We start from the raw sequence: 13,493 nt of genomic DNA on the forward strand, positions 1-13,493 counted from the left end.
TAATCACTGAGTTAATTAAAACAGTTTCGCCATTAGCCAATTCAACGGAAAAATTTTCTTTTAAATCGCTGCGCGGTCGCGCAAGCTTTTGCTCAAACGCGCGAGAAATAAAACTTCGATCGGCGCCAGTATCAAAAAGTACAGAAGCATAAAATCCGTTAAGCAAAAATGTACCATTAACTACGTCATTATTCGCTTGCGCTTGGTGCGCGGTTATGTTAAAAGCTCGTCCGCGCGTCACTTGGTTCGAAAACTGGTTTACCGGATTCGCTTGCGTAATCTGAACTTGTAACCTCGGGCATGCGTTCCGGAAATGACTAGGATCACCGCAGTTGAAGCACGATCTGGGTCGTGGGTTTTGGTAGGTTGGTTGTGGGTTCTGCGGGTAGACTGGTGGTGTTGGCACAATTGGATTGGCGGGAAGGACTCTACAGTTTTCTGCAAGGTGGCCAGCGCGGCCACATCGGTTACATTGTCGACATGGGACTTGAGGTGGGTGGTGGAGTCTACAGGTTGGGCAAAAGGGGTGGTTTCCTGTGTAAGGTTTCTTAGTTGGCGGGGCAGGGAGTGCTGGATTGGTTAAGGCATAGTTGTGGACTACAGGAGGTGTTGGGTAGGCGGATAGTGGTTGAGGGGCGTATACTAGAGGTTGGTAGGCAGGTTGCTGGACTATGGGTGGGTTGGTAAGCGCGTAAGCTTGTCTGCGCTTACGTTTCTGGTTATGGTTTGAGGGTTCTGGTTTGGTTTCTGTTGGTTCAGGGGCAGTTTTGGTGGGTTTGGTCTTCTCAGCTCCCCGCAGGAACAAGGTTCCTGCTCTGACATGGTTGTCGCTGAGCACAGCGGCCAACTCAATAGCGTCAGGGAGGGTTACTGGGTTTCTGGCCCATACAGAATCTTGAATTTCCATGGGGAGACCCCCAAGGAATTTCTCGATTGCTCGGCGTGAAGGGGTAACAAGGTGAGGGACCAGTAAGCTTAGCTCGTGGAAGCGCGTCGCGTACTCGCGCGCTTCTCCACTGTATTGCTTCAGGTTCCAAAATTCTTCCTCCAGGCGCTTTACTTCGTTGGGAGGGCAGAATTCTCGCGTCAAGAGATCCTTAAATTCCTCCCAGAGTATGCTGGAAGCAGCTTCTGCGCCACGCGCATGGGCTACTCCATTCCACCATGTAAGCGCTCTGGATTCCAGGACACTGGAGGCATATAGGGTTCGTCTGTCATGCGGGCATTGGGTATGGAGGAAAGTGTTTTCAATCTTTTCGAGCCATTGGAGCATCACGGTGGCTCCTTCAAGACCTGTGAACTTTGGAGGGTTACCCGCGTTAAAGGACTTAATGTTGTAACCAGAGGTGTTGGTATTGTTTTGGCTCAAAGCTTGGGCTATTGCGGTGGCCATTTCCTGGGAACGTTGCAGCGATCGCCTGCGCGCGGCTTCTTTCTTCCTAAGATGGCGAGCTGATAGTGGAGGCATTCTATAAAAGTTTTAATTTTAGTTAATATCTTGGTTTTATCGCAAAGTATAACTTTATAAAGCTTGGTTTCGCAGAGTTAGATACTATCAAAAGTTAAAGTAAAAGAAATGACTTTAAATGCAGACTTAATAAAGGTAACAAATCCGAATCGAGAATCGACAATTCATGTATCACCATGACCTTCCAAATTCTCAATTTAAAATGTACGAGCAAACGGGTATTGGAGATTGACGATTCATGTATCACCATGACTTTTCAATCCTCAATATAAAATATACAAGAAAATGAGTATTGGAGGTTGACAATTCATGTATCACCATGACTTTTCAAGTCTCCAACCTCAGAACATAATCGTAAATGGAAATTGAAAATCAACTATTCATGTATCACCATGACTTTTCGGATTTTCAAATCCAACAAACGAATATGTAAGTAAAATCAATAAAAATCGAATTTCAACAAAAATCGAAATATCACGGAATAAAACATAAAATCATATACTGCGCAGGCGCGAGCATATTCATAAATAACGAGTAATTAACAATAAGCGCGCAAACATGAGATTTCTCTCATGCGCGAGAAGGGACTCTTAGGTATTCTAGGCCGTTACGTCTAACCACCTATCCTAAAGTCAACCTGGCTCTGATACCAATCTGTAACACCCCGACCAAATGCGGATTATACATCGGGGCGCCACATATTGTTTCATTACTCGTGACACTATTGGGTGTCAATATTTAATAAATACATTCATTCGCGCACGCGCAAGGTAAACATAAGATAACATAAATCACATAAATCAATATATTATAACTCAAAATATTCAATAACCGCAATAACTTGTCTTGATACATTTTAATCTAGGTCCAAAATAAAGAACTTCCTACGTTTTCTCGAGCTCCAAAACAGCTACTGCAAACCTGAACATGTGTTAAAATAGACGTCAAACACTTGCGTGTTGGTGAGAAATCAAGTTTAATAGTTAATACATAGATAACAATAAATCTGCGCGCAACATGTGTATGTCTGGTTTTCAACATGGGTGTAATCTGATCGGGACCAACTCTAAGATTCATAGACTGCCAGTGCTCACAATTGAGCTCACAAACAAGACAAACTGTGCATGTGTAAACAAAAGAGAAAATCATAAACGATAGTTCTCCCGTGTTCATCTAATGGTACCATGAGAACTGCGGAATAGACCGACAAGACGGTTAATGATCCACACATACAAATAAACAGCCAAGTCTACGTCCTCAACACATGGGATACTGCGCGACTAAAGTTCATAAACAGTTTAAGACTCTAAGTTTGTATGAACACATGAACATCCCAAAACACAAAAAAAATAAAAGGGATTAGGTACGAGATTACTCACTTGATAAACGATGTGAAGATAGGTAAAGCAAGAACCAAACAAGCAAGGTTAACCTATAATTAAAGATTATTGTTTTAATGATTTGTTTTAATGTCTTGATTATAAGTTAGCATAATTAATAAGTAAATTATTATATATATTACCGGAAAGCAGGGCAGAACATGGAGGAAGACGGAGGCAAGGAGAGAGGAGGCGGCAGAGGAAGAACAACGGCAAGGAGCAAGAGAGATTAAATTAAGTGCTTTGTGTGTGTAGTGTTAGGAAATTAACATTATTATTTATAGAGAAACCCTAGGAGACACAATCCCTAGAAAAGGGGAAAAGATCTCCAAAAAGTAAAAGATTCCAAAAGCAAAAGATATCAAAAGATATGGCAGCAGGGAAAAAGAGAAAAAGCTGACAGGGAACAGTAAAAAGGCATGGGAGGGTCAGATAAAGGTACTGGTCAAGCATGGAAAAAGCAGATCTCCAAAAGATAATGTCAGTCACTTTTTCTGCCAACCAATGGGGTTGGTGCGCATGTTGCGCCGAAAGTAACTTTTCAGACATAAGACAGGTTAGGTCAACAGCACAGAAGATAAGACATCACAAAAGCAAACGGCTAGATTAAACAGGAGAAAAGACTCAAGGGTTAAACGCGAGAAGGCATCGAGCGCGAAGGCAAAAGTGTGCGAGCGCGAAGGCAGACAGAACCAACCTTAACGCGTCGCGGGAAGAATTATATTTCTAAGCGCGCCGCGGGAAGAACTTCAATTCTAAGCGCGTCGCGAGAAGAACTATATTCCTTAGCGCGTCGCGGGAAGAACAGCATCCATAGCGCGCCGCGGGAAGAACTAAAATCCTTAGCGCGCTGCGGGGACAGTTCGTCTCGCGTATCGCAGTAACAGGTGGTCTTCACGCAGGCTTCCTTGTAAAGAGTCTGGCGCGTGGAGCTGCGCAGACAACCTTAGGCGGGAAGGAACAAAGGACAGAGAGGTTCAAGGCTTAAGGGCGGGACGGCGACAAGAGGGAAAAGAAGGCGGAAAGAGAGAAGAGGGACGGGACGGCGGGAAGGAAAAGAGAGAAAGAGGCGGGAAGGAAAATATATATTATTATTAAAAGTAAAATATAAGTAAAAATAAATATTAAATCATAAAAGAAAGAGATCGGATCGGAGAAACGGGTACCTGGGTCGGGTCGGATCGGGGCAGATGTCACAACAAGGAGGTACCCACCCTTCTCAGTGACGAGCTCACGGTGTCTGTTTTGCAGGATATCAGAAGAACCATCTTCGCCGGATCTAACCCCTCGTGGGAAACATCTATTTAACCCCCAGATTGTCCATAATCTGCCCGGGGTCGATTAGTGTTTCTTCAGTCGGCGGGACCTTCAACTACTTTGGCATTTGGAAAGACCTATTGAGGCATCACCCAAAATGGGGCTTGGTGTTGGATGCCGAAGCCGAAGCTGACAGTGGCCCGAGTAAAAAAAAATCTAAAACATCGTCTTCGATTGATCCAGACACGCCTTGTTCCGACGCTCGAAACTTCAACTTAAGCGATAATGACCCCATGAATACTACCGAGATGCCTCAGCCGGGGGTAGAAGAACCAAAGGCAAAGGAAAGGAGAAAGGGGCCGCTTCATCCTAAATAATTAGTTACGAAGCTTGAATGAGAATGCATGCATTTACATTACCGAACGAAAACACTATACATAATATTGTTAAGCTTTGCTCTTGATTCTAATTTAACGAGGGAAGTGAAATGAAAGGAATTGAACGAGTGGTCCTTGGTCACGCATAGTATTTAGAAAAAGTGTCTATGGTTGATCCGGATAGTGGTTTAACGTAGACAGCTGTTTTGGAAGCATTAGTTGAAACTGATTTTAAAAAATAATAATACATAAAATAAATAAATAAAAAAGGGTCCAGCTGTTTCTTGGCATGCAAGACAGCATTTATTTGGCACTCGTGGGAACACATGACCCGCACGTGGACGGACATGCATGTGATAGCTGCTGCTCATTTCATTTTTCGTCCCCATTCGTCCCTCCAAACCCAATTTCAAATTCTCCTTTTTCTACATCTTTATTAAGTATTTGATTATTTACTTTTTTAGTTTTGGTATATAAAAGTTCAAACTTCATACCTTTTATTATTTTTAGTTGTGTATACAAAAGTCCAAACTTGATATTTACAATGGGCTACTTTTCATCCTTTAATTAACCTTTGTCATTTTTTATTAATGTAACCTTTTAAGAGCGTGTTTGGGATTCTATTTGAAAAATGTTTACTTGCTTATTGTTTTTTTTTTAAAGTTATTTTAAAAAGTTATGATTTGGGGCTTTTAAAAACTGTTTTTAACTCTTTCAAAAAGCTAAAATAAGAAAAATTTGTGATTGACAAACACATTTTAATTTATTGGCTTTTTAAAAACACTAATAAGTATCTTCCAAACTCAATCTCAAACATGCTCTAATAGTTTTTTTTAATTTCAATACAAGTGTCGCTTCCAATATCGTGTAGTGATAAAGAGCATTTATTAAACAACTAGTTTGAGGCCCGTATACAACACGAGTAGTTTTTGAAAATACAATATTTAATAAATAATTAGTATACAAGTAACAATAAACCCGTAAACACTATTAATACAGTCGTTGTACAATAGTATTTAAAACATTTTTAAAGTAAAAGATAATTATAAATATCAATGTTTGAAAAAAGAATATGAAGTCAATATTAAATTAACAAATTTGAAGCATAAATTTTAAGAATGATAATTATTATTTTATAATTATTAATTTGTTAAAAAATGTGAGGGTTAATACAGAAGTAATAAGTGACAAAATTTGTAACATTTTATTAGAGAGTATAGATATAGATAGCCTTTTGTTAAAGTGAGACTATATTTTATAATGAACAAATACTATGATTACAATAAATAGAAATAGCGAAGTTTTAATTTCATCTCTCTCTCTGTCTATCCTCTTGTTCAACCATCTCCTCCTCCTCCTCCTGCTGTCCATATCCTCATCATATCTACAACAAAACCTCACAATCTATACATACACACACATATGTATATATAATACAAATTTCAATTTTTGATGCATCAACTGAACAGATCTCAATCTACACACTTTCACTTTCACTTTCACTTCAATTCCTTCCATCTGGTATGCTTCAGCTTCTTTCCATGAATTAATGCCCTAATTAATTTTAAGTTTTTATTTTTAGTCAAATATTCTTCATTTGGCCAATTCATTGTTGACCTAGAAATTTGATTTGACTATTAGCTTGTTCTCTACTAGTTGGATCCTTGTTCTCTTTTATTATTGACAATTGATCAATCTGAGGAGATTAAATATTTACGTATTTATAGGGCTTTTTATTTTCACATCAGAATTTGGATGTTGAGAGATGAGGCAGAGGGATGGTATCACAATTGATGAACATTTTAACATCTTGCTGGTTCCCGTCTTCGGACCTCTATGATATCGGTTCAGACGTCGGCCGGCAGGACGGTCTTTTGTGGTATAAAGATTTGGGGAAACATATCCATGGTGACTACTCAATGGCTGTGGTTCAAGCCAATATGTTGCTTGAGGATCAAAGCCAGATTGAGTCCGGCTCCCTCAGCCTACTCGATTCGGGCCCACACGGGACCTTTGTTGGAGTTTATGACGGTCATGGTGGACCAGAAACGTCCCGTTACGTTAATGATCACCTCTTTCACAATCTCAAAAGTCAGTGATCATTGTTTCAATTTCATAAACAAGTTTTGATAATACTTTATAATGGTACTTATTTTGTTTTAGTTTGATTCTCTAGGGTTTGCTGCAGAACAAAAGTCAATGTCGATGGATGTCATCCGGAAAGCGTATCACGCCACAGAAGAGGGGTTTTTATCGGTCGTCGCTAAGCATTGGGCGGTTAAGCCGCAACTAGCTGCGGTTGGAACGTGTTGTCTGGTTGGTGTTATTTGTGACGGGACACTTTACATAGCCAATGCAGGTGATTCTCGAGCTGTTTTGGGAAGAACCGTGAAGGCAACTGGTGAAGTTATTGGTATTCAGCTATCAACCGAACATAATGCAAGCATCGAGTCGGTTAGACAAGAGCTTCATAGTTTGCATCCCGATGATCCACAAATTGTTGTATTGAAACATAACGTGTGGCGTGTAAAAGGGCTCATACAGGTACGGTTCGTGTGTTGGTTGCACTGTTGAAAGTGATAAGGTGATAATAATATTGTTATCTTAAATCATGTTGTTTGGAATTTTATTGTTGTTGTAGATATCAAGATCTATAGGTGATGTGTACTTAAAGAAGGCGGAATTCAATAGGGAACCATTGTATGCAAAGTTTCGTCTACGTGACCCGATTCGGAGGCCGATACTCAACTATGACCCATCTATATCTATGCACGAAATCCAACCGACCGATCAGTTTATTATACTTGCATCGGATGGTCTTTGGGAGCATCTTAGTAATCAAGAAGCCGTGGATATAGTGCAGAATCACCCGCGTAAAGTAAGTCTATTACAATGGTTCGTTTTAGGTTTCTGATATAGTGATGTAACAAGTGTGAGGTGGCTTTTTTTGATGTAGGGAATTGGTAGAAGGCTGGTGAGAACTGCGTTACAAGAGGCAGCGAAGAAGAGGGAGATGAGATACGCTGATTTGAAGAAAATCGATAGGGGAGTAAGGCGTCATTTCCATGATGATATCACAGTTGTAGTTATATTTCTAGACTCGAATCTAGTTGATTCGTGGAAAGGGCCTACTTTGTCTCTTAGAGATGGTTGTATCCACCTCTCGGGGAAAACTCTGGCGGCGGTGCCACGGTCAACCGCATAGGATCACGGTTGCACTGCTTACTCCATGTGGTTGGATGGAGTCCAGAGAAGGTTAAAAAGGTAATTTACCATCTATAAGTTTAATTGCATCATGTATAGGGAAATCCTTTGTAGCTTATGTTGTGTAAATCTTGTAAAACTTGTTTTTAGATTTTTTTTTTTGTTGTCTTGTTTTTTTAGATTCTTCACTTTGTGGGCCTGTTATTACAAAAAAATGAATAAAAAGTGTTTATAGGTTAACCCGACTCGATCTGTTTTGTTCTGGATGACACTGGAATGACATTTTTTTAACGCAACCCATATGTATCACTGTCTATTGTAGTATTGTTTACCACCTCATCTCCTGTGCATGAACTAAAAACACAACTCAATCGGTTTTCTTGTACGGTTTATGTATAATCACGGGGATACTTAAAACGGTCTTCAATACGAAGGCTCATCTCTTTGTCAACATGAAAAACAATATTGTGTTGCGATGGTTGGTGGTGGTGGACTAAGCTACTGGCTGACCAGAGAGCTGCGTGTAACTCTTTATGTGCTTGAGACTTGAGTCGTGGAGGACCGTGGAGCCTTTATCTGGGCCGTTTGACCATACACTGATACAGTCATACATCTTAGGATCAATGGGCCAATGATAAGCTTGATCGTTATTTAAGCAAAGTATTTGCATAACTAAATCACATAACCACTTAATGACATAACATACATACGTACAAGCATGTAACTTTGCAACTTAATACAAAAAAAAATGTCATTTTGATGAATATCCCATTTAGAAAAAAAGAAAAAAAAATAATCGCAAACTTGTCTTAAAAATCTAGTCCATTAACAACTGGACCCAGTACTAGACAACACACAAAGCATACATGTACAAATAATAAAACAAATGGTGAATGATTGACATGGTAAAATACACAACACATAATATTGTAGAACATATATAGTATCATACAACGGACATAAATACAGGATGAATCACCCACTAAAAGGTAGGAGAATCTAAGCCCCTAAGACAAAGCGAAGACACAAAAGAAACATCCACTAAAAATCCTTAACTTTAATCGTACGTCTTTCTTCACAAACTCCTATCTTGAACCATATTCTTGGAGATGTGCAACTTTAACAAATCATGTTATTATGCCCATATTACACAGCACTTTAATTGTCAAATGATCAAGGTTAAGGATAGGATATAATGTTCTTTCTACCTTTTCAATTATTAAATCTTGGTAACACATAGATCGTCGCTAAAGATGTGTATATGGATAAGCTTTTCATGAATGAAAACCTTACCTAATAGCTACCAACTATCATCTTTCGTCACCAAAAAATCTAGGAAACATAACATGACCTTATAATGTCTTGTACTCCATACATTAAAAGTTATGCATCCCTAAAAAGGTGGAGGATGATGCCTATAAACGACCAAAAATGCACTAGCAATAACATTGTGTGCCTTGTTGGGCGGGCTGCACTTGACACAAAAACTCAAAATCCGGTTCATCGAACTGTAATTATAAATACTAATAGTGCTAGTCAAGTGGACAAGAAATACAAACCACAGTGTGCACATGCAAAGTTTAAACCTTTAGATGAAAGTGACAATTTTCGTCAAACCACAGACGGAAATTGGTAATATTTTTGATAAATGACCTTATCGATATAGTTTCGGTTACATACATTTACATTACTGGAACTAACAGATGGATAATCGAACAATTTGAAACCAAACAGACAAATGTATTTTTATAAAAGATGAGTATCATAAAGGGAGGAACCATGACTTTTATCAAGCTCCAATATTCGGTTACAGAATCGTTTTATACTATTAACCAAACCAAACCGAACAGATTGTTTCTAAATTTTCAATAACGAAACTCGATGAACATTATTCAAATTAATAGTACAAATTCTCAAACAGAGGCCGACCCACAAGGGATAGAATGTTATGTTTTATACTACTATAATCTGACTCTCAAATGGTATCAAGATACATATACTGTATAACCTAACTACATACACTATCATATACAAATCAAAGTATATCAACATATAAAGAAACATATACGTGTCAAAATACGAAAAATGTCTCCTTTCCAGAATCTACAGAGAATAGAAGAATCTTTAGAGATTGCGCCTACATAACGGACAAGATCCGTGCCTTATAAGCCACTTATCGATGCAGGGTAAGTGAAACATGTGATGACATTGTGGCAAACTTCTTACAGTTTCTCCAAGCTGAAAATCCTGAAAAAAACAAACAAATATTATCACTTTTATGATCACAAATATTTTTCAAGAAAGTTAGTTAAACACAAACACAATTGCTTAAAGAAGTTTTATCACCTGAAGGCACACAGAGCACGAAGCCTGCTCACCCGAATCATCCAAAATATTGTCTTTGGTAACCATGATTTGCGGTATCTTTTCAACCGAATATTCAGGCAAACCTTTAGACCCGCCGATGTCAAATATGTTATGAACCTCTTCAAAGCTCGTTTCGACTGCACCCATCTAAATTAAACCCATAAACATCAATAACAATACATAAATAAAAAATAAAAACAAATTACACTTAAAGAAAGATTTTCAAACTTTACCTGGCTTTGTACTGCACTTAACATTGCGGGCCCCATCCGCTCGCGAACAAGTCTTCCGCTCAACAGGCTTACAATAACATCAATCTGTTGGAAACACAAAGGGATATATTATTAGGATGAGAATCAAATAAAAAGTCTATTTTGTCAAGGTAGCTTAAAAATGATTTTTTTTAATCCATAACCGGCTCAAACAAACTCTGATTGAACTCATTTCAGCAGAGTAGAAAGCGGCTCATATTTATTATTTTTTTAATTTTGTTAATTGGAAAATAAAAGTGCTCACCAAGTAGAGAAGACATCTTATCCCAGATTCATCAGATTGCCATAAAAGAAGAGAAGATTCAAAAACTTCAATTGAAAACACAGCACCAGAAATGGCGCCAACCGCAGCACCCCTAACGAACCCGCTTTCAGTTTCTTGACCGATCAAAGCACCGGTCAATGCTCCTAATAAAGTGCCCACTGCAAATTCAAACACAACAACGATTAGCTTCAATCGAGAGGCAAAAAGATTAGAATTGTTCAAAAGGTTCACGGCATGCTCGAAGTTCGCTCGGAAAAAGCTCATATCTATATGAGCCAAGCCCAAGCTTGGTTTGGCTCGGCTCGGCTCGTTGGCTTGTTTAGATTAAACCCCAATTTTTCATGATAATAATAACATACGAAAATAAGAAAAAGGAAAAAAAAGGCACATAGCATGCCAGTCGATTTTAAAAAAAATTATAAAAACAAAAGAGCTAATACATATTTTGTCCATTGTAAAAGCAATGAGCCACGAGCTTTTAACAAGCGAAGCTGAAGCTGGATAAAATAAACGAGCCGAGCCAGTGGCAGCTCATTTAAGTTGGAGCTGGAGCCCTAAATAAATATATGTTAAAAAGTTGTGATTGATGTAGAATGTTTTTACAGAAAGCCCCAATTTTGAACCCTAAATTGTCAAGTTGCGTTGCAATCAAGAAGACATGAAATTGAGGATCCATAAATAATACCCAATTCAATTACTACACGAATATCAACCACAATAAACAAAATTACCTAATGCGAAGAAGAAGGTGAAAATCGCAGAGAGAAGGTTTCCAAGAATGGCGGATATTACAGAGCTGAAGAAATCTTTGACTTTTGTAATCAAATTCACAAACGAAAAGGATGAAGAAGAAGAAGAAGAAACTTGGTAAAAATCCATTCTTGAATCGCTTTGAAATCTTGATGATTATTATTATTATTATTATTATTGTGTGTGTGTGATGGGTTAAATAAAGAAAGATTGATGATTGTGTATGTATATAGAGAGGGATTGAAGGAAGGATCACGGATTTAGTGACGTTTCGTTTGGTTGTATTGTTTAATGCTTAAGCAAAGAATATGAAATGAAATGAAATGAAATGAAATGAAATTGTGTGGGAATCAAGACCTATTATGTATTTATAACGTCCTTCTTCGTATCTTCTTTTCTTGTGGATCCCATATCATATCAGACTTTTTCTTTTTATCTTTTCCTTATATTTTAAAGTTTTGTACAATATATATAGATTATAGAAATAATAAAGTGAGATTTTATGAGTGGAGAGGAGCCGTTAGTTGCATAGGTGAGGATAGAGTCTATAGGTTCCTCCTTGTGACCACTCTCTGACGTGAGAATCAGACTAGATTGCTCTTGAATATAAGTGTATATTAAGAGATTGCTATAGCAGATATCAGGTATAAGATATAAGATACAAGATAAGATAAGATGATCATACCATTTGGGGTATTTATAGCCGAAGGTAGGTTTCCAAGAAGGTATAGCCGGCTGAATAGTATTCCTGTTCTACCAACTGTGGCCTACGCACGTGCCATGCTGGTAGTTGGTGGGTAGGCAGCGGCTGACAGTGACCAGGCCTGCTGTGTACTATTCCTTTTCCACCAACTGCCGGCTATGCACGTGGTATGACAGGAGTTGGTGAGTAGGCAGCGGCTAATAGTGACATACAGTACAAGAGCATGCTGCTCGCCATACTGTTGTCAATGAGCTGTCGTATCTCTGGTCAGATCTTTTGCCCATACCTCGTCAGGTACAGTACAAAAGATCCTCCAGTATCGTACGGACTGGCTTATTTGGGCGGGAGTATTCCCCCTCCCGCCTTTGTGCGGGATTGTTCCCGGCTTTGCTCATTCCTTCTTCAGGTGACTACTGAATTATTGAGAGCTAAGTGCCTTGTGCGTGTAGCCTTGCTGCGCGGGTGGCCTTCCCTGATGGCTTGTATCCGCAGCTGCGGGAACAGGCGGAGTACTTCACCATTGGGAGGCATTTCCTGCGGGAACAGCTTGCGTACTGCGCGTAAGGACGTCACGTCTCTGAGCATGGTGGGTCCTGCGGATCCAGTTGGTTTCTGCGCAGACGTCTCTCTTCAAGGTGAGTCCTGCGGGTCTAACTGGGCTCTGCTGGGACCTACCTCTTCAAGTCCCCCCAGTCCAATGTTCTTCTCATGAATGTTTAATAAAGTGAGGTGAACTTTTGGACTTAAGCAAAGGGTTTTGAAAAGGGTTTAGTTTTAAGGTTTTCCATGGGGATTCTTCCCGCGGAAGTCCTAATGTCACTTGCAGAAATTCCCGACTTTCCTGCTTGATCTTTGGGTATGATGCGGGTAGGTCTGTAACCTCCTCGCAAGTCAGGAGCGTTGAGTCCCACTTGTGTAGATTCTCCATGAGGTTTTGGTAGTTTTGAACATAGTGATCAATTATGTTAAAACCACCAATTCCATCTTGGAGCTTCAAACAATGTAGTTCTCGACGGTCCCGCTATGCGGGGATGTTATTCCCGTTTCCGCAAGCATTGCCCAGAAGATCCTTCTTGGTTTCAATTCCCTGCGGAGCGCTAGGTATGTGAAGGGTTTTGCCTTGACACTGTACCCGCACTCGTCTTATGGTTACTTTACTTCCCAGGTATTCCTGGCGTCAATTCCCTGCGGGTGCTCAGTATGTGAAGGGTTTTGCCTTGACACTGTACCCGCACCCGTCTTATGGTTACTTGGTTGCCGAGGTATTATTGGCTTCAATTCCCTGCAGGTGCTAAGTATGTGAAGGGTTTTGCCTTATATTACCGCTTACTTTTGAATCTTTTTGAAATTTTAAAATTCGAAGAGTTGGTGAAAGGATAAGAACAGTCCAAACTTCTGAAACGTCGTCCGACGGTTTCTTCTGACTGTGTCAGGACGTGCAAGAAGTTATG

General features: G+C 39.5%; 2 protein-coding genes across 3 annotated transcripts; one reads left to right on the plus strand and one right to left on the minus strand.

Annotated features, from left to right (window-relative positions):
• Positions 1 to 5,858: 5,858 nt before the first annotated feature.
• LOC143603448 (putative protein phosphatase 2C 46) lies at positions 5,859 to 8,921 on the plus strand. Of its 2 annotated transcripts, none has more exons than XM_077080232.1 (5): positions 5,859 to 6,002; positions 6,230 to 6,572; positions 6,658 to 7,025; positions 7,123 to 7,359; positions 7,438 to 8,921. In XM_077080232.1, exons 2-5 carry the CDS (start codon positions 6,260 to 6,262, stop codon positions 7,684 to 7,686), a joined length of 1,167 nt encoding a protein of 388 aa, XP_076936347.1. In that variant the 5' UTR covers positions 5,859 to 6,002; positions 6,230 to 6,259; the 3' UTR covers positions 7,687 to 8,921. The 2 variants fall into 2 exon arrangements, with proteins under 2 accessions (XP_076936347.1, XP_076936348.1); XM_077080233.1 differs by having other exon boundaries at positions 5,918 to 6,002; positions 6,209 to 6,572.
• Positions 8,922 to 9,466: 545 nt separating this feature from the next.
• On the minus strand, positions 9,467 to 11,472 carry LOC143603449 (NEP1-interacting protein-like 1). Its single transcript, XM_077080234.1, has 5 exons — positions 11,321 to 11,472; positions 10,569 to 10,747; positions 10,286 to 10,369; positions 10,032 to 10,199; positions 9,467 to 9,932 (listed from the first exon to the last, which is right to left on the minus strand). The coding sequence occupies exons 1-5, from the start codon at positions 11,466 to 11,468 to the stop codon at positions 9,810 to 9,812; spliced, it is 702 nt and encodes a 233-aa protein (XP_076936349.1). The 5' UTR covers positions 11,469 to 11,472; the 3' UTR covers positions 9,467 to 9,809.
• Between the last annotated feature and the right edge of the window lie 2,021 nt (positions 11,473 to 13,493).

Source organism: Bidens hawaiensis, unplaced genomic scaffold (assembly GCF_021521415.1).
Source record: "Bidens hawaiensis isolate Kalapana, Puna unplaced genomic scaffold, B.hawaiensis_p1.1 tig00061653_1, whole genome shotgun sequence".
NCBI classification, from domain to species: Eukaryota; Viridiplantae; Streptophyta; class Magnoliopsida; order Asterales; family Asteraceae; genus Bidens; species Bidens hawaiensis.